General features: G+C 39.7%; 1 protein-coding gene and 1 long non-coding RNA gene across 2 annotated transcripts; one reads left to right on the top strand and one right to left on the bottom strand.

The window, feature by feature from the left end:
* Positions 1–198: 198 nt before the first annotated feature.
* On the bottom strand, positions 199–18,164 carry gsk3aa (glycogen synthase kinase 3 alpha a). Its single transcript, XM_042434664.1, has 11 exons — positions 17,850–18,164; positions 12,342–12,427; positions 10,439–10,540; positions 10,162–10,245; positions 8,945–9,055; positions 8,520–8,650; positions 7,868–8,072; positions 7,522–7,617; positions 6,638–6,824; positions 6,219–6,296; positions 199–5,144 (listed from the first exon to the last, which is right to left on the bottom strand). The coding sequence occupies exons 1-11, from the start codon at positions 18,022–18,024 to the stop codon at positions 5,083–5,085; spliced, it is 1,317 nt and encodes a 438-aa protein (XP_042290598.1). The 5' UTR covers positions 18,025–18,164; the 3' UTR covers positions 199–5,082.
* Positions 17,049–17,891, top strand: LOC121912518. Its single transcript, XR_006100077.1, has 3 exons — positions 17,049–17,085; positions 17,185–17,393; positions 17,813–17,891. It is a non-coding gene; the product is annotated as an uncharacterized LOC121912518 (long non-coding RNA).
* Positions 18,165–19,862: the final 1,698 nt, after the last annotated feature.

The following is a 19,862-nucleotide window of genomic DNA, read 5'->3' as shown; positions in this document are numbered from 1 at the left end:
GTTTGCACATTTACCACACAGCAGCAATCTAACAATCTGGATGAAGGATGAATTTCCCATCAGAGTCTGAAGTATGGTTTACACTTGTTGCAGTATAAAAGGCATCCACACTGTATGTTAGTGCAAAAGTTCAGATGATAACCTCTCCACGGGTACCGACCTTTAAAATGATCGAGTCAAGAAAAACGACACTCACAATTTAAACACAGTTTCATCACTTTATTACAGTAAATGAGTCCATATCATACACACACAAAGAACAGAGACAGACAGGTTTGTTTTTCTTTCTCTCTCCTTCTCTCTCTCTCCCTCCGATACATCTGACAACCAGGAGGAAAAAAAACGAAATTGACAGCACTGGAGTGGAAAATTAAATAGACAGCAAAAAAAAAAAAGTGATTTATCAATGTAAAGAGATGCAGTGACCCCCCCTAAGAAGGTGTAAATAAGGGCGGGAATAACAGAGACACAACAGATGGTTCTAGAGAATTTAAAAGCACAAACAAAAGTACAATTTCTGAGATTCACTTTACATGAAACAGTCAGTCGTGTGCACCGACATGTCTGCGTGATGCCTGGCCACACAAACACACACACACAGCTGATAGGTGGCTCCGTCTGCAGTCACAACACAAACATCTACTTCTGCTATCTTGTGATCTTTAGCAGCAATTCTGAATGCCATAACAGCACATAATACAAAAATGCCCATGTTGAGTACTAGCTGGACATCATAACGTGGCTTCTAGTCCAACTAAACACTTTTGTGATCACTCATTCAGACATTGCACGTTCTCTGAAAATGCCAGTGACCTGTAGCTAAGTCTTTTTTTTTTTTCTCTCTCTCAATACTGCACAGTAATCATATATTGCAATCTGATACAACACACTAACAAAGAGCTCTGTTCCAAAATGACAACCATCTACTATGCGGTAGGCGTGTCAAAGCTCGCCATGTACAGGTAAAGGAAAGGTAGTGACTACAGCAGTTATGACACTTGCACCACCTGCAGGCGATGAGTGTTACAGCTGCAGCTTTTGTCTTTTAGAGTTGAGCTTTAAATTTTACATTTTAAAATATAACTGGAGCATTTTTTCAGCATTTGAGTTGCTCAGAGTGCGATTGTGTGTCCTCTCCCTGGTTACTTTGGAAGCAGGAAGGAGGTTATAATCAGATTTGAATTGTACAAATAAAAAGGGGTAGGAGGACACTGAGGCCAAAAGAAAACTATATGATTAAATTAGCAATGAAAGTTCCTTGGAGGTGGTGCAGGTTGGACAGCGATCCACTTCAAATAAGGTGCTTTATGATATTTGTTTATATCATTTCCCGAAGCGGATGGAGAACATTTTGGAACAGAGCCTTCGACATATTCATTCAACAATCAGATGGTCCCTCAGAGGACCGAACAGGGAGGCGAGCCGAGTTAACAGCTACTTTACAATTTTCACTGGACTACAAGAAAGAGAGAGAGAGACAGAGAGAGAGAGAGAGAGAGAGAGAGAGAGAGAGAGAGAGAAAGATCATCAACAAACATGAGGAGTAGGCTGTTTTTTTTTTTTTCCTTTTCTCTTTTGCAGTATTTACACATTTTGGATTGTGAAAAAAGAAAGGTATTTACAAAAATGCACAAATTAAGACGGCTTCGTCGACAGAATGAGGGGAAATAAGATATAAACAACTCTGTAATAAAAAGTAAAAAGAGGAAAATAAAAATCAGTGATATTTACACGTGCGATAAAGAGGAGATAGGAAAGTGAAGGAAAAAAATGGCTTCTGGGAAAAGGAAGGGGGGGAGAAGAGAAAAATCAGCTATGTTTGATTCCTCACACCTTTTCATAGCCACAGAAAGTCTGACAGCTCTGAGTGTGAACAGCATCGACCTGACGCACCCTGCAGAGTTAATCAAACATGCCGGTTGGACTCTTTACAGGAAGGAAAACAACAAGAAGAATGTTTCCGGCAGTGACCCACTGGATCGGGAGGTCGCCGGGTTTTAAACCTTGATGAGGAAAGAGAATGACAAACGCGCTCCGCTCTCCTCATATATATATATATATATAATTAATGTGAATGTGCCAAGTGTGGTGGAATTAAAAAAGCATCAGGGCTCATCGGAGTCCTTCACTAGTATTAAAAAAAGGTTCAAAACCAACATGGATGCAGTTTAAAAACAGCAGGTGGAGGCATGGTACGATAGTATCAAATATACTATACTACAAACTTTCAAGTGGTCTGCACTGCTTACTAAAATCTGTATTGTTGACTGCTCTAATGCTAAAACACTGGCTTTTCAGACTGCAGTTTGGAATATGGTCAGACACACACACACACACACACACACACGTTTGTACTTCTATATTTACAAGGATGCTAATTTAGATCATACATTCTCTGGGCTGCTGACACCAAAGTGATTATAATCCTGTCACCAAAAACCGAGTCTTAACCCTCAATCTCCTCTTTTTATTTTCTCATGAAATTGAAATCGGTCCTCACAAAAATAGAAGTACAAGAGCACACAAACACGTGATCACCTGCTTTGATATTCATGTTTAGCTACTATTCACATTTAGCCTTTCATCCATGTTCCTCACGCTTTGCTTCTGTACACGTCCGCACTAATGAACCCGAAGCAAACGTCTCATTTATCCTCGACTAGTTTTTGTTTCCACGAGACGACTTCTTGTAAAACTTTTCGTTCTTTTTCTCTGACATGAAATACAGTTTGAAACCCACTTTTCCAATAACTGACATCCAACTCTCATCCGAAAACGAAATAAATACATTTACATGAAGTATGCACAAACAACAGCTCCCCCCCCCCCCCCTCACGTTGATGAAATCCTCATCCAAGTATTATTTAGTTGCTCTGCTGCTTTTAATCAACAGGAGGACCAACATTCATTTTGCTTTTGTTTCCACACAGAGTAGGAGTACATATTTTCTACACTAACACCAGGACAAGACGGATCTTTGTGCTAAAGGGGAATTCCACCAAAAGTGACTTTTTAGCCAGATGTCTCTAATGCGCCAATTTTTTTTTCCAGGGAATTTATAATGAATTGAAAACAGATTTTCAGACTAAAAACTTTCCTATTGTAGTGTATTCTGTTTGTATACACAGTAAAAGAACAGAGTAGGAAAATATGTAAGGGAGGGGGGGGGTTCTTGGAACTATTTTTACCATGTTTTAACATGTTTCAAAAATAATTTATCTTCTAAAAGTATTTCAGACTTTAAAAGCACCGACAGTAACTCTCATTTTATAGTTTGGAGTTTGCATCTTTAACGAGCACATCATGACAGCGTCACCCTAAACAGCTCAACGAGCCGTTTTAAAATCTCAAAATGAAAAAGAAAAATGTTGTAATTTTTGTGTCATTTAAAAAATATACATATATTACAGCCAATTTTAGTGGAATACACCTTTAAGACACAGCTGTTTCCTTCACAGTAAACTGCGGTTTTGATCAGGACTCGACTCACTGACACCTTCTGGCACAATAACACAAGTGAAAACAGTGAAGATCGTCATGTACAGCCAGAGTCAATGAAACATTTTTGTTTTCTTTTGGGAGAGGGGGCGGGGCGGTTAAGGGACGTCAATTTGGTTATTTTCTTTCAGCAAGTTAATTCTGGTTAACGATGTTATGATACAGAACGGCTATCCAGCTCTAGATTATTACACAAGCTTCAGTTTCCAGGTTTATATTACCGTCGTGATGTAGGACAGTAGCATCCAGAGCACAGCTGGTTTTCTTTCGAGCCGTGTGATCATAAACCGGACAGCTAACTGATCGCTACGATAGAGAGCAGGAAGCGCTCTGAGCACAAAGCAGCGGGGATTGAAGTCCGGTAATCTAGGAGCACTTCTACAGTACTTAGTTTGACATTTAAAAAGCTTATTTTCTAGATCGGTATCTCAAACTGCTTTCGCTAAGCGTCACATTCGCACATTTCTTCACAAGTGACATTTACAGTTCTATAAAACGTTTTGTGGTGGAGCGGAGAGGAGTTTTTCCTCCTCTCCTGGGTGTCTGATGCCTTTCCCTGGATGTGTAAATAAAAAAAAAAAAAATCACAACTACAAGCTAAGAAGGAGTTTAGATCTACGGTTGATTTGACCCATATTTATGTGCAAGTGTTAATGCATCCGAAAAGAAAACTGGATTCTTTCTGTGGACGGGTCGGGGTGCTGTTTTTCTTTTACTGGTTAAACACAAGGCTGGTAGGGTCGGTATTTGGCTGTTGGCTGATTGTTTTCAGTCCTATCTATACATCCATGCACATCCTGGATGTTGTGAATCTAGATCGGGGGTTTTAATGCTTGGTATAAATTCAGGTCTACAGGTGGTTTGAGCAATAAGAATGTGAATCACACAAAAACAAGATCCACCAGCCACCTTTGCGGGTAACTACACAACGACTGGAGGTTGAATTTTAACCTGAACGTCAGACTGGGTCGGTAAAATAATGTAGCTGAAGACTTAATGGATTTATCAGTCCCTGCATCCGATCTCCTGAGTTGAATAATGAGTTTCCTTTACCCTGATGACCCTTTTTTTTTTGGAGCCAGTTCTGGTCTTGCTCAGGCAGTGTGCAGTTCACCCCTTTTACACACTAACAGGTACGTAAAAACACTGAATAATAATAATAAAAGTGGGGAAAAAAAACCCTCTAGAGACAAAATGTTGTGTGATCACATGATGCTTTCCATTAGTCAAATAAATAAACACAAATATAGAGGAAGAGGAAAAAAAATGTTGATTTAAAAAAAAAAAAAGGTTATATTACAGAGGACCAGCCCCCACTATTGAACCTTCACATACCACCCTAGCAGCAGCGAGACGACTCTGTGTTTGTGTGTAACAATCTCCTGCCATAGTTTCAACCCTGGCAGCTAAGGAACTAATGGTTTGTTCAATGCGTTTACTGTACAAAAACAGAATCTAAGAGGAGCGCAAGCAGCACGGAGGAAAGCGGTAAAGAGAGTGTGTGAGTGTGTGTGGTTGTGTGTGTGTGTGTGTGTGTGTCTGAGATAAGGGTGAGGCTGGCAGGCAGGCAGGCGAGAGACGGCTTCAGATGCTGTTAAGAGATCCTGGTACTGAACTGTGTTGAGAGGAATCTGAGCCGGTACCATCTAAAAAAAGGAGATAAAAAAAAGGTACAGTCAGCTGTGAATTAATGTTCCACAACAACAGTCTAGTTTGTGACAGACGTGACGCATTCAGTACTTATTTCACTCAGTCATTTTCCGTTGTGGTGATTTAATTCATACGTTTGTCAGAAAAACACCAACTGCTCTAATTTCACCAAAAATACTCAACAAATCAGCCTGGATAGACAGATGTTTTTTGGTTATATAACTGCCGAAAATAGTTTGTCTTGGAATAACGTTTTTTTTTTATATAAGTATTTCGTGTCGAATTATTTTAGCTTTTGTAAATTGCTGTGTAATCTGTGGAAGGACTTACAGGGATCCAATCATAATTGCAAACTCAAGGCAAACTTAATTAATAACCCAGAATAATACTGCAGGTCTGTTAGAACCAAAACCAAAAGTAGCCTTTATGACACAAAGTATTGCCAATTATTATTATTATTATTATTTTTAAATTCAACAAGCCAGAACAGATTATTTTCCTACAAAATCTAAAATATTGTGTTTTAAGTTTTTAGCCAGGGTCATAACCAATCAATCCTACTGATTTTGGTGATCCTCTGACTTCTTAAGTGCCACAAACAGGTCAAACTTATCCTGTGAAATATCTCAAAATCTACTGGATGGATTGCTGTGACATTTTGTACAGACGTTCATGGCTCCAAGACGATGAATCCTAATGACTTAAGACTGAGTGCGAACTTTTCCTCTAGCACCACTGTGAGGTTGATATTTGTGGCTTTTAGTGAAATGTCTCAACAGCTATTGGACAGATTGCCATTAAATGTGGTTCAGACATTCATTCCACCCTGCAGGATGAACTTCATCTAACGCCATCATCAGGTTCACATTTCAATTTGTAGAATACTTACAAAACCAATGACATTCCTACAGTACAGTACGTACAGTCTCACAGCGCTGCTAGCATGTCTGGATTTTTTTATGTAATCTTATTCATTTTGTACCACACTTCATATATTTCTCAGCCACCACGAAACCATGATATCATCATTAAGCATAAAATGTAATGAGAGTAACATAAGAGTTTCTCACCGTGGGCGGAAGCAGCTGTATGAGAGCGAGCGTGAGGAGGAATGAGGGTTGAGTTCAGCTGGGGCTGGATTGATAGCTCTGCAGAGAGAAAAAGACGGGTTTTGATGTAATGATGAGTCATATAACCAGACGAGAGTGTAATTCAACAATAAGATAGTGTGCGATGCATTAATTGCACCTCCTCAGAGGTCACAGTGTTTGCCCCAGACAAAACAAGGACCACCACCTGATTGTAATTAGCAACAAATGGTGAGTCTATCCAGTATAACACCAACCACATCAGATGAAAATCTGATTAAAATAACTTGTATGGACAGACACAATGGATATTATTTAATATGTATATTGAAAATTAACTAGATCCTTGAGGATAAGTATTCCTCGGTCTGTAAATTGTAAGTCTGTGTGCGTGCGTGTACCAGTGGTGCTGAAGTTGAAGAGCATTGGCAGTTCTCGGCCACTGGGCAGTCGTGTGTTAGGCTGGCGCAGCTCATCGAAGAAGGCATGTGAACAAGCCTCTAGTGGAGAGAGGCGTGAGGCCGGTGTGTACTCCAGCAGCCGAGAGCAGAGAGCGATGGCTTCTGGAGGGGTGCGAGGTTTAAACACCTGAGGGACAAGAAGAATTTTATTTTAAGTCCAAATATCCAAAACCAGAAACCACCAGGCTCAGCCAATATCAGACAACTCAGGTTTTCCTAACAGCAGTTTATGTGACACTCTGATGAAAGAAAATACATAATGTAAATGGAACATCAGAGTGTTGAACCTAAAAAAAGAAAGCAAACAGCTGTAACTGTCAGTGACAGCCACTTACAGTAGTGTTCTGCATCTGAAAGAAGCAGTTGCATACAGTCTTTGGAATAGAAAGTTATCCGCTTTGTAGTAAACGTTCAAGAGCCACTTCTCTTGGTTTTACGTTGTTTGTGAACTCTTTAGGTGTCAGGGTTAATCGACTTTCAGAAGGAGGAAACTAAAGCACTTCAGCTTGCGGGTTTGAACAGCCTGTGTGGGCTGAAACAAGTCCTCAGGTTTTTTGTCTTTTTTAAACTAGTGTAATGCATATAGCTTTGTATAGATCCGTTTTATTTCTAAAACAAATAACCTTCAGGTACATCACTGCTGTGGGTATGTATATAGAAATTCCCAAACTTATTTTTTATAATATAAAGGTGAGGCATAAAATTCAGGACTAAAAAAATAATCAAAAACTGTTTTGTCCTTCTACATGAAATGTATCTCATAACATGTTTCATTTTCTTGCTTGTTTCCTTCACTTTAACACAAATGTCTGGTGTTTATTTACCTTGGTCCATGGATGGGCTTTAATCTGAGGAAACTTGAATTCTGTGTAGTTTGGGTTCATCTCTCGGATTTGTTCCCTTGTCGGGGTGCCTAGCACCTGAAAATAAAGATAAATGGAGTATGAGCTGTATTCTGTAGACACAAACTGCCCATATAAGTGTGATTGATAATGATTAAAAAGACACAATAAGATTTTAAAAAAGAAAGAAAAAAAGAAAAAAAAGACCAAATAATGAATAAGCACATAAATATCTTGAAAAACAAACCTCTCCTACTTTCATAATCTCCACATAAAACATTTCAGTGACACACCGATACCTGATAAACACACACACACACACACTCACCTTGATAATCTCTACCAGTTGGTCCACCCCACTGTCACCTGGGAATATAGGTTGTCCGAGCAGCAGTTCAGCCAGTACGCAGCCTGCTGACCAGATGTCAATGTTTGCTGTATAGTCTGTGGCACCAAAAATGAGCTCAGGGGCGCGATAATATCGCGAGCAGATATACGACACGTTGGGTTCGCCACGGACCAGCTGCTTGGCGCTGAAGGAAACACAAGAAATCACATTAAACAATAACAAGAGACTGTAGCAAAGAATGGCGGGGATCCAAATGTAGTCTGGTAATAGAAAGGGCTCACTATTCTGGAGGAAATGGTTCTCACACTAGAGTAGAGAAATACTTAAACCACCAGTGTGAAAGGGTCCACCATGCAAAACAAACCTGGTCAGGACTAAGAGTGAGGTCAAACAATCCCGAAATACTACTGAGCTGCTTGTGAAATGGTCATTACATACTAAAGCCTTACATATATCTGTACTGTCACATAGCTGAATACTATATTGCTAATTAGATAAAAAAGGAGAAATAACACTATGTATGCCTGACTTTTAAACATTAGCTTAGATCTGTTCTGATTTTTTGGAGCAAAGAAACATCCTACATCTATTTCACTATTGCTGAAGAAACCCATCTCTTCATGCAGCTCACCTGCCAAAGTCACACAGCTTGAGGATGGCAGTTTCTGGGTCAACGAGCAGGTTTTGGGGCTTGATGTCTCTGTGACACACGCCCTGGGAATGGATGTAAGCCAGACTACGAAACAACTGGTACATGTACACCTGAAGAGGTCACAACATAAGAAAAACACAAGATCAGATCTCTACATAGTTGAAATGCCAACAAACAAAACTATACAATATATTACTGTGGCTGGGTTTCAAACTGGTGGAGTAAAGATGCCCTCTTGTGAGATGTTTAGGAACAACCCATGCCGAAAAACATGCATAAAACATTAATACTGAAACAACATATTCCAATTTAGACATTTTAAGAAATTATTTTTTTAAAAAGTATGAACATTTGGAACAAATGAAGGATGCAGTGAAAGCAGAGGTGGGTTGGAAGAATATTACCTTCACATATATAATAGGAATGATGCTCTTGGCCTTGTTAAAATGCCTGGCAACCCTGTAGACCGTCTCAGGGACAAAGTCCAGCACCAGGTTGAGGTACACTTCATCTTTCTGGAAAAAGAGGAAAGAAAGAGAGAGATAATAATGTATAAAAATGTATGATTTAACATAAGTGTGCAAGTCCTGCACATCGTAACAGGTACTCATACTTTCATAGTAGAAACAGGCAACGTTGCAGCCATTTTCAAAGCATTGGGTAGATTGACTCTTGATTTAAAAGTTAAACCTCTTAAAGGGGGCATATCATTCTTTTTGTCAGTTTTATGCTGTTATGATGTTGGATGTCAAACATGAGCCTGCTAATGAACGCTCCGTTTGCAAAGTTATCTCTACTTCCCGTGACGTCAGATTGTTTGTGCACAACCACAAACAGCTGTCCGTTCTGTAGCCTTAGTTGCTAAGGTTGTTCATGTTGTCCACTCTCATATTTCAGATCAGATTTCAGCTAAAACATGTACGGATGTATTTGAGAAGTTTATGTTTCAAGTAAGCAACAAGAAAGAGAAGTAAAATCCTTCTACTACTGTCTATTTACGTAGCCTCCAGAGCTGGTGAGGAGCTAACCGATTACAACAGAGTTGACTCATCGGGAGGGAGGCCTTAAAGAGACAGGAGCTAAAACGGTCTGTTTCAGGCAGAGGCTGAACTGGGGGGGCTGCATAAAGGGCCAGTATAAGATAAATAAGGAGTTTTAACTGTAAATCATGTAAAGATATTCCACTAGAGCCCCAGAATATAAATATAGACCTGGAAATGTGCATGTTATGTCCTCTTTAAATCATTTTAAAAAAAGGAAACATACACCGTTTTCCAGTAATATACTTATGCAACATTAAACTCAAAAGGGTTTCTATATTTGTCAGTCCAAAAAATGGACTGCTTCCCTTTTTCAGGGTAGGGGCATTTCTTTTTACGCTGCATCCGAGTATCGGTGATACATAATTTCCTTTTGTTATTGTTGTAATCTCCTGAGAGATATGTGTGTGTGTGAGTATGGTGACTTAGCACAAGTTTGTGTAGTTTTCTGTTATTTCAGTTTCAGTGTTATCCTGTGAAATGTTTTTACTTTGTCATTTGATATGCATTCCTCCTTCAGCTCTCTTTGACGTTGGCTGTACCATGCCACTCAATTTGTTTTCCTGCAGGACAAAAAGTACCTTCTCGCCACTGGAGTAGAAGAAGTAACGTAGTCTAACAATGTTGCAGTGGTCCAGCTTCCTCATGATCTGTAGTTCCCGATTCTGTAACACATGAGTGTTGATTGGAAACCCAATGAGCAAACTGAGCAAGAAAAGAACTTTGAAAAACAGGAAATCCTCACATATACCCAACACATTTTATCAGGAAATATCTTAACTTCTGACTCAAGAACAGATAATAGAAACAGGATAATAAAAGAGAATATGTGGAGAAATGACAACACTACAGCCCTACCTTGAACCTCTTGTCCTGCAGAACCTTTTTGATTGCCACCATCTCTTGGCTGTCAATGAGCCGAGCTTGGTACACCACACCGAACGAACCATTGCCAATCACCTGTAAGGTTTTCAAAGACAAGGAACCAGTCAGACACTAGACTGAAGAAATCAATGACAGTTCATCAGGTGAGGTGCAAATACAGACATTCATTAACGTCCCAAAAACTGGAGTTCCTTTCTGCTGATAGAACAATTAAAGCTCATCAGTGTCAGTCCGGGTACGGCAACAGAAGCTGAACATTCAGTTCATATTTTAAAAACAACCTTTGTCACAACTTTCCAGTTTGTTCATTTCCAGTGTCTAAACTGGTACAACCTGTCTGTTTAAAAGTAGGTCAGCAGTAAATTGTTATATTGGTTTTAGGGGAAGAGTCGGACCTTCCCATGTTTTCTTAAGAGCCGTGTTCACCAGTGCACAGGAAATGCAGGTTATGCTGAATCCCCTCCTGTTTCAGTAATTGAACAAAGTAACTGATTGTTAGATACACCCGTCTCCAGACTAGAGCGGCAACGTTTGTCAATTAATCGATCGATGGAAAATTAGTCACCAACAATTTTGATATTTGATTAATCGTTTTGAGTCATTTTTTAAGAAAAAAAAATGCTAAAAGTTTCTGGTTCAAGCTTCTAAAATGTGAATATTTTCTGGTTCCTTTAGTCCTCTATGACAGTAAACTGAATATCTTTGGGTTGTGGACTGTTGGTTGGGACAAAACAAGACATTTTAGGTTGCATCTTGGGTTTTGGGAAACGGTGATTGACATTCTTCACCATTTTCTGACATTTTATAAGCCAACCGACAAATCGAGAAAACAATGGACAGATTAATCAATAATGAAAATAATCAGTAGTTGCAGCCCTACCCAAATGCACAACAAGGAAAATAATCTTCACTTTGAGTGCATAAGTTGTCAAGAACCAGTGTGCTCCTAAAGTCAGCTGGAAAGATCCAAGATGGAAACGCAGCACAGAATAGCGAACCACCAGACTTTTTAAACCATTACTCTATTGAGGATATGAAATATAAAATCCAACAGATGAGCAGATTCACAATATATATTAAACGATTTTGCCACCTAGTCAAGTGTGGAGGATTCAGTCCTAATTCTGATGAAGCTTTTGATGTGTGTGTTAATCACCTTGCTTGTGACTTTCTGAAAAGTCACAAGCAAGGTGATTAACACACACATATGTGGATTTACCAACATTAGACATTAATGTGCCATCCTGTAGAACAGCTGTGAAATTACCACCAAAATGGGAATTGTGCTTATTGATAGATGATTGATTTTCTTTCAGTGGAGGTTATATATTTTGTAACACCTTGATAACCTTTAACTAGGGCAGGTATTGGAAGCATGTCGATATTCTTGATAAACCAGCACCCAATGATTATTGACTTTGAGATAAAGACTGTAATAAATGTATGTTTACACACCATTAGAGAGGGATTAAGTAATCTTTGAAGTGATAAGATAAAAAACAGAGGGATCTGCAAAAGCACTGAGACGTCTCTTGCCTTGACGCAACACCGATCTCATCTTATGTAATGCCATTAGCCTGTAACTGACAAAATTATGTCACAATTTCAAAACGGAGACAGACTCGGTACCTAAGAGAAAGCAGGCTATAAAACGAGCCATGAAGCCATAAATCTCAGCAGCTGACAAAATAATTATGGTACCACTGGTATTGATCAACAACCTTATCAAATTCAGACAGATATATTGCGGTCATTTTGTGCTGTGCTGTGATAAAAGTCTTAGTTACAGTTGTAGCTGAGTAATAAAGCTGTACTTCTACACACACAGCTTCTTATAAAAGACACTGTTAGATACTGGTTTTACTTCCTGGCTCACCTTGATGTCAGTGTAAGAGACTTCCTGTGGGCGGTCCGGTCCCTGGCCTGGCGTGGCCACAACCGTCGTCACCTTCCCGCTGTCTCCTAGGGAAAATAAGCAGGAGCAAGGTTAATATGAGGTCAGGGGATAACACGTCACACACAAGTAAGAATACGGATATTAAAAATGTATTATTTAATCCCCTCTATTTCGATTTGAAGACCACTTCAGTCGTGAGTGATAGCAGGTAATCTGTTAATTGCCTTATTGTGCCAGAACGTGTGAAGTTATTAGAAGAATTAAAATGGGCTGCAGTCACTCTGGCTCCTTTCTACAAGAGCTACGGATATAAAACCGCTTCACCAAGTGGCCGAAACAATACCCCCGACATTCAACCCAGGACACTTGCTGCAGCCAACCTCAACATCTGGGCCGTCTCTCCACTGGCCATTTGAATATTTAGGTTAATGACGGCCTAGTGAATGGATGTCAACTTTACGCAGCCTCCGAGGAAGGATAAAAGGGACGGCAGAGTTCATATTCAAGACACTGCGACTAATTAAACTGGGAATGAACTCAAAATTAGGCCAACCGCTTTCTTTGTCCTGATAAACTGTTTTAAGTTTTAACAGTCTATCGCACAAGGATTAATTTGTTATATCATCTAGTGGCGACACACTGCGTTGACCAATCAATTATGTGTAAGCACATATACGTAATAGCATACTATGTAGCGTGTACCTTTGTAGCATTTTACTTACTGTTCACCTCAGAGACAGAGGAGAAACATACTGCTGCCATGGAAATCCTATCTCTGAGGAGTATAAAACACCTTGTGGTGCCTCGATGTTTGATAGCCTTCAAAATGGATTTCCAGGTTCATATCTGGTCATCTTAAGTGTGGTCAAACAGTCGGTGGTAAAATAAAATCATTGGAGCTTATTCGGCTTAGCGTGCTGTCATCCTCTCTTCTAAATAGCACACTGTCGTGACCAGGATCAAATCTTTTGTGTCTGCATTAACCATACGACGCTGCTCTGTTCTTGTAGTCATCAAAAGGTGCTTCGACAGTAAATACAGGCTAATAACAACCTGTACACATAATCATAAAAACACTGTATACACCTACTCCAAATCACCCCAGCAGCAGTCAGTTTCATTCAACTGATAAATATGAAAAATCAAAAGGATTTTACTCAACAGTTCAGCTGGAAGCTTTGTTAAAAAGTAACTTAACCATCACAGGAAGTGACCTAAAGGATCATATAGCAAACATCCTCTCGCCCGGCCACGCTATGTCCTTATTAGCATTGGAGTCTTAAGTTACTTCAGAGTTTTTAGTTACTTCAACCGCTGCTCATGTTCAATTCTTCATATTCTGTTCAACCAGTCTCACAATCTACAAACATAATGAAACACTTGAAACTTTAAATGCATGAAAAGTCAACCAAAATGTGGAATATTTGTCCATTAGTAGCCAGTTCTGAAATTTACAAAAGCCACTGTATGAAACGCTGATTAATTACGGTTCATTTAAGTTGTTTTTTTTTAACTTAACCAGCTACTTTGTAAATCAAAAACTACAATTTGCAGATATGTTTCTGTGGTTTGGACTGACACAGCACTTAAAGAAGCTACCAAGTTCTGGGTCTTTTATGGCCTGTGGAAGGAAAATACATTTTTCCAATGCTGATCTGTGGTGCTAGAATAACTGGAGCACCCTCTTGCCATCTAGTTGTCATCACGCTGTATCACTATCAAACTGACTGCCCACATACTTCATGCTTTGTTTACCAAACAAGACAATGCACTTATTGACATGGCCCTCTCCCAGCCAGAACTGCATGTCCCGGCGTTCGCGTACGTCCATATCCAAGCACACACACAGTAACCTCAGCCACAAAAGTGTGGGGTCATCCAATAGGCACGCCGGCCATATCTGTTACAGTTGAAACTGTGAGGCCTGCAGAGTGACCGGGTCACTGGGTTCTCCAACTCAATGGCCGGGTTCATCCTCTGGACAGGAATGAATATGTGCACACACACACTCACACACACAGGCTCCAGGTTATAAGTAGGAAAGTTGGTTGAAGGATAAGTTTTGCCGACTGTAGTCTCTGTTCCTCCTCCTGTTACATTTTTCTTTCTGTCTGAGTCAGTGTGTCTGGAGATATCAGGGCTCTTTTCCTGCTTCAATTTATTTTGTTAAGTATGAAAAACACCTTCAACAGGCTTAAAGCTTGTTCAAGGTCAATAATCTATCATTATAGAGATGAGGCCTTACTCAGGCTTTGTCAGTGTTTCTGTTTTATCATCACTTCATTGTGCCTGACTACAGTATTTTCATATCAGCGCTGCATTGTGTCACACTCTGCTTCCTGTCATTCACCTGACATTCGCAGAAGGAAACTCAAGTATGCAGACGGAAATAATCCCCAAAAAACATGCCATTTTTCTTTGTCATATCCTCATCTAGGGCTGGGCGATATGGACAAACTCAAATATCACAATGTTTTTGAGCAAATACCTCAATATCGATATTGTGACAATATTGTAGATTGTAGGGATGACTGCTGGTGATTTCACAGAATATTTACACAATGAGATTTTTGATAAATAATCACCAGTAATGTGGATATCATGACTAAGTGGGTAAAGGCAAATAAAGTTCAGAAAATTACATCAGTCTACAGTAATGCAGCCTTTAAAAGCAGGAAAAGACAATACTTATGCCATATCACGACATCACGATATCCAAAATCTAAGGAAATAGGTCTCATATCACGATAGATATAATATCTATATATAGCCCAATGTCATCCGCATTCATATTTAGTATTTTAAAACTCAGTCTGTATTTTTTTAAAGACAAGGAAAAACAGGGACATGTTAAAACAAGAGGATGAATATTTTGATGTACGCTCTGACGTGCAGATTTTCTATGTTAATGTCTTATCTTCACATAAAACATCTACTGTACCAACATGAACTTCACTTCTCGAAGCAAAGTAGCTTCAAGAGAATTAAGTTTACCTTATTAATATGCAGTTTAATGCAGCAAGATCTTCCAAAATCTAACCAGGCCATCTACTCTATAGGGAGAACATCTGGTATAAGAATGAGGTTTCTATCAAGTATCTATTGTTTTTGTGTTATTGTGATCATGTGACAGTCTACCACAGAGACAGAGTCAACAGAATGCCCACTTCCCAGTGGATCATGGTTGTTTCAGTAAACAGAAAGCTTATAACCATAAAATTTACATACGGCAGTTGTGGGAATGAGGATTGTGGACACAAACAGCCTTCTGATACCACCATCCCCGCGACTGTCATATGATTTTCTTCATAACTGTCCCTGCAGTATATCGCAAAGACATAAACATCATTCATAACAAAGCTGCTATTCTATTAAAAGGGTAAAACATTTTTCTATAATGTTTTCCAGTCCCGTTTATTTGTCTGTTTGAAACCCGTTTCTCCTTATGCTGTACAGTGAAGAAACACACTGTGGTAATGATGTCATCCCGGAGACAAATCCTGGAGCTGCTCCACAGACAGTGAATAATGGAACAACTGCTTGGACACTGTGACAGCAGTCATGGTGATTTTACAGGCATGCAGGAAAATTTACAGCAGTAAGCCTCATCCTCAAATCCCTACACCTTTTGGACGCAATTTTCTGAGCTCACTAATCCTCTCCAAAAGTGTCACCTGATGTAATCTTGCATCATCATCATCAACTGAAGAGGTGACACTCAAATGGCAAATATTTCATAGTGTAATGGCAACCAAGAAAAAGGACTAAGGAAATATTTTTAAAATATGTTTTGCAAATGTTTTATGAGGAAGGAAATGGACTCAACATATCCATTAGGCGTCAACAATACACACAATGCGTTCTGGTGAGAAACACGGAAAGCTTTTTTCTTTTTTTGTCTAGGCTACACAAAAACACTGCAGGGCATCTGTAAGTGTCATTCCAGTACAGTGTCACCTTTCCATTCCCTCTCTTTCACAAGACATATCTGGGCTTTTACTCCAGCTCCTAAAATGCATGTCAGTCACTAAATGTTTACTAGATCTAGCCACTACTACCAACTATTTCAGCAGGTAAGCTGGTGGGTGACCAAAAGTATTACTTTAACCACCAGCTACTCAAGTGCTTTTGCTTTTTTTTTTCTTTTTTTTTTAAATTTAGGTTCACACAAAAAAATTATATGTAGAATTGCAAAGCAAATGTCTGATCCAGAAAAAGGTCTCTTTAAGACTAGAAAAGTCAAGATGCCACATTCTGGAGCAAAATGCTAAACTTAGACCATGAGAAGTATTTTCTAAAAACGGGAGCGCTGGGAAACCCTTCACATTTCATTATGAAATACCTTCCAGTGTTGTTCATAATGACAGATCACCGGTTGGTATGGCAACACAACATCCGTAAAGCACTGCGTTCAAGTTGAATTTTTACCGGTAATTCAAAATGCCAAATCACATCTTTCTCAAATATCTGGCTAATTGGGCTAATCCTGCTTCTAGAAATAGCCTCCACGTCTCCCACATTTGACAACATATCCATCAAGCATCCAAAAAGAAAACCTTTAATAGTCTAAGGAAACATTTGGTCTTGAAGGCCTCAGGCAGCGTTACATTGCTGCTGAGGGAGAGAGGGGTAACGAGGGTCTCACTGCTTTGACCTGGAGATGACCTCCCATTTGGGCTCTTGTATCAAAGTCACACACCACTGCCTGCTAATGGATGATAAGGTTTGGATTAACACTCACTCACGCACACATACATAGATATAGTGTCTGCTTACACCTGTCACTGTGGTGTTAAAGGGCCATACTATAATTCCATCTCAGACGGGGAAAACCTACTCCATGGCATCACAACAGACTGCCCGGCTCCTGTCTTGGATGTCCATCAATTGCATCCTCCAGGCGTCGGCCACCTGCTGCTAAGCCTTTGCCCCACAGGTGACCTTGTGAAAAGACAACTTTCCGCCCTGACCTCCTATCCAGGCGAGTCAGACGGATAGCTGATGCCGCACTCTCAACGACACCCATAAAAGGTACACTGAATACAGCCCTCAAGTTTAGGTGTTTGAGTCCAGCTTGGCCACAAAGAACAACAGACCCCGTTTCAGTGGCTCATTCATGTTGACCACAGTGATCCTCGGCTTGTAACTAAACATTAGTAAATCAGATTGTTCCTCATTTAGTAACATTCAAATTGACTGACGTTACTATGGTTTGAATTGATAACCAGTGAGCTAGTTTGACATCAGTAGGGCTGATTACATCTATCGGCCGGACGGGGAACTAGTAACATACAAAACAAGTGGCTAACGTTAGCACGCTAGCTAGTTAGCATGCTAGCAAGTTGGTTAGCTACTGCACGGGAGCAATAACGCCTTTCCTCTAGATTATGACACACAACACTGAAAGGTGTAGTCAAGGTAAAAAGCACATGCTAAATTCTACCTTACAGAAAGGCTCTGATGGCAAGCTGGCAGCTAAGAACTTACTGGCAAGCTTAAGGTTCGAGCATCCCGACGAGCTGCTGCCGGAGGCCTGCGGGACCCCGGACTTTCCTGTGCTGCTCCCCACGGCAGCGGCTGATCCGGTGGACGCAGCGGCGGCTCCTGGAACACCTGGCGGCTCAGCAAACGAGCTGGTCCTGGGCCGCCCGCTGCCGCTCATATCTCTGTGCAGGGGTCAGGGTTGTTTTTTCACTATTTTCAGCCAAGCGACTATTAATTATGAAAACCCGACAGCGAATAATCGTGATAAGACACACCGAGAAATACCGCTCCCGTTGCCGCCGGCTGTCTGGCTGATAGCGGTTGCTAGACACCTAGAAACAGACCGCTCGCAATGCCACCTGGGAGATGAAGTTCGGAGTCGCTGTTGCTCAGGTTTGCTGCTTTGGCTTTCACAAATCATAACAACTACAAATTTAAAATGACTTGACAGTGGATTTAGGCCAAAGAAGAATCAGTGGATATATTATCACAAAAATGAAAGGCTAAAATATTTTGTGTTCAAATAAAAACATCACATAAATCTGTGAATTTACCCTGAAAATTGCCCACCACCATAATCCAATGATAAAGATTATTTTTATATTACAGCTGTATTACAGTATAGCTAACCCATTTAGCACACTGTAATCTAATGTTGAAACCTGCTCATTAGTACTTAAACTGATTGTGAAATAATAATAAAATAAATAATGATAATGCAAATGGAATTAAAATAGTTTTTCAAAAATACCATGATTGACACCTGGAAGGTTCAGCATTTTGATATTGTTTAAATCTTCAGCTGGATTTGGTTTAAAAGAGGGGCTTTGCTGCAATCTTATTCAATTTGAAGCCATAATGATATGCTTTACTTTGGGAAAACAAAATATTTAAGTGATGATGAATGACAAAGGCCTCTAGCCTTATTGGGACATAGCAGCAGGCAATCCAGTGCCATCTCCATCTTCTCAGAAAGTGTGTTTGCTGCTATGGTAGGCCTACTGACCAGGTCCCCTTAATTTAACCCACCTGTCACCCAATATGACCTGAATCTGAGAGGCTACTCTAATCCAATAAGTACTCTTAATTAACACTGAGATGCTTGGTAAAGACCAGCTGGAGAAGTTCACCCTGTATGTTCCAGGGATTTGGGGGACTGGCTTGATGAGTTAAATTGGCTGCATCTCTAGATCCTCTTTTTAGTTCTACAGCCAAATTTGTTCAAATGAGGATGAATTGGCATTAGCTTGACTTTCTTCTCTCTTCCATTGCCATTTTGGAAAGAGCAAAATCAGAGAAGACACTACAATGAATCAGGGAGTGGTATCAAAGTCATCTGACACCTATGTGAATTGATACAATAAGTCAGAAAATATGAAAACACTCGAGAAATTCAGGAATGTGAAATAAACTCAAGGACATAAGACATTGTGTTAGATCTTTAATATTTTCAATATTTAGTTTTTTTGTTGTTGTTTAGAAATATTGCACATGGTCAACATGCCTGCTTATGAGATAACACTCACCTCGCTCATCCTAAAATTCCTTCTCCAAAGTAAGGACAGTTTATTTTTAAGCACAATCATACAGTGTACACGCATACATGTGTGTGTATGCACATATGTCTGTGTGGGTGTGTACACACTTGCATGTGATTGCACATGCATGCAGATGGACACATTACAGCCCTAACCCCAAAGAGAAGTGAACTGATAGTCTTCTATTACCTGTGTGTATTTATATATATATATATTTATATATATCGTATATCCTGAATATATATTTCATATATATCCTGAATCAACTGGGTTTGATAACAGTCAAGATGGCGGACAAAATAGTCATGGTGACTATAAAAATACTGTCTCTAGAGTAGAATATAGAATGTAGAATACACTGAAAAATATACTATTGATAATGTTGCTGTGTGGTGAAAGAACAAGAGGTTGGTCATGTTAACACGCTACCTGCATGTGCCAAAACATACACACACACCCGAACACAGACCTAAATGCA

The sequence above is a fragment of the Thunnus maccoyii genome, chromosome 15 (assembly GCF_910596095.1).
Source record: "Thunnus maccoyii chromosome 15, fThuMac1.1, whole genome shotgun sequence".
In the NCBI taxonomy this organism is placed as follows: Eukaryota; Metazoa; Chordata; class Actinopteri; order Scombriformes; family Scombridae; genus Thunnus; species Thunnus maccoyii.
Note: the sequence above shows the minus strand (reverse complement) of the source record. Positions and strands in the feature narration are given on the sequence as shown.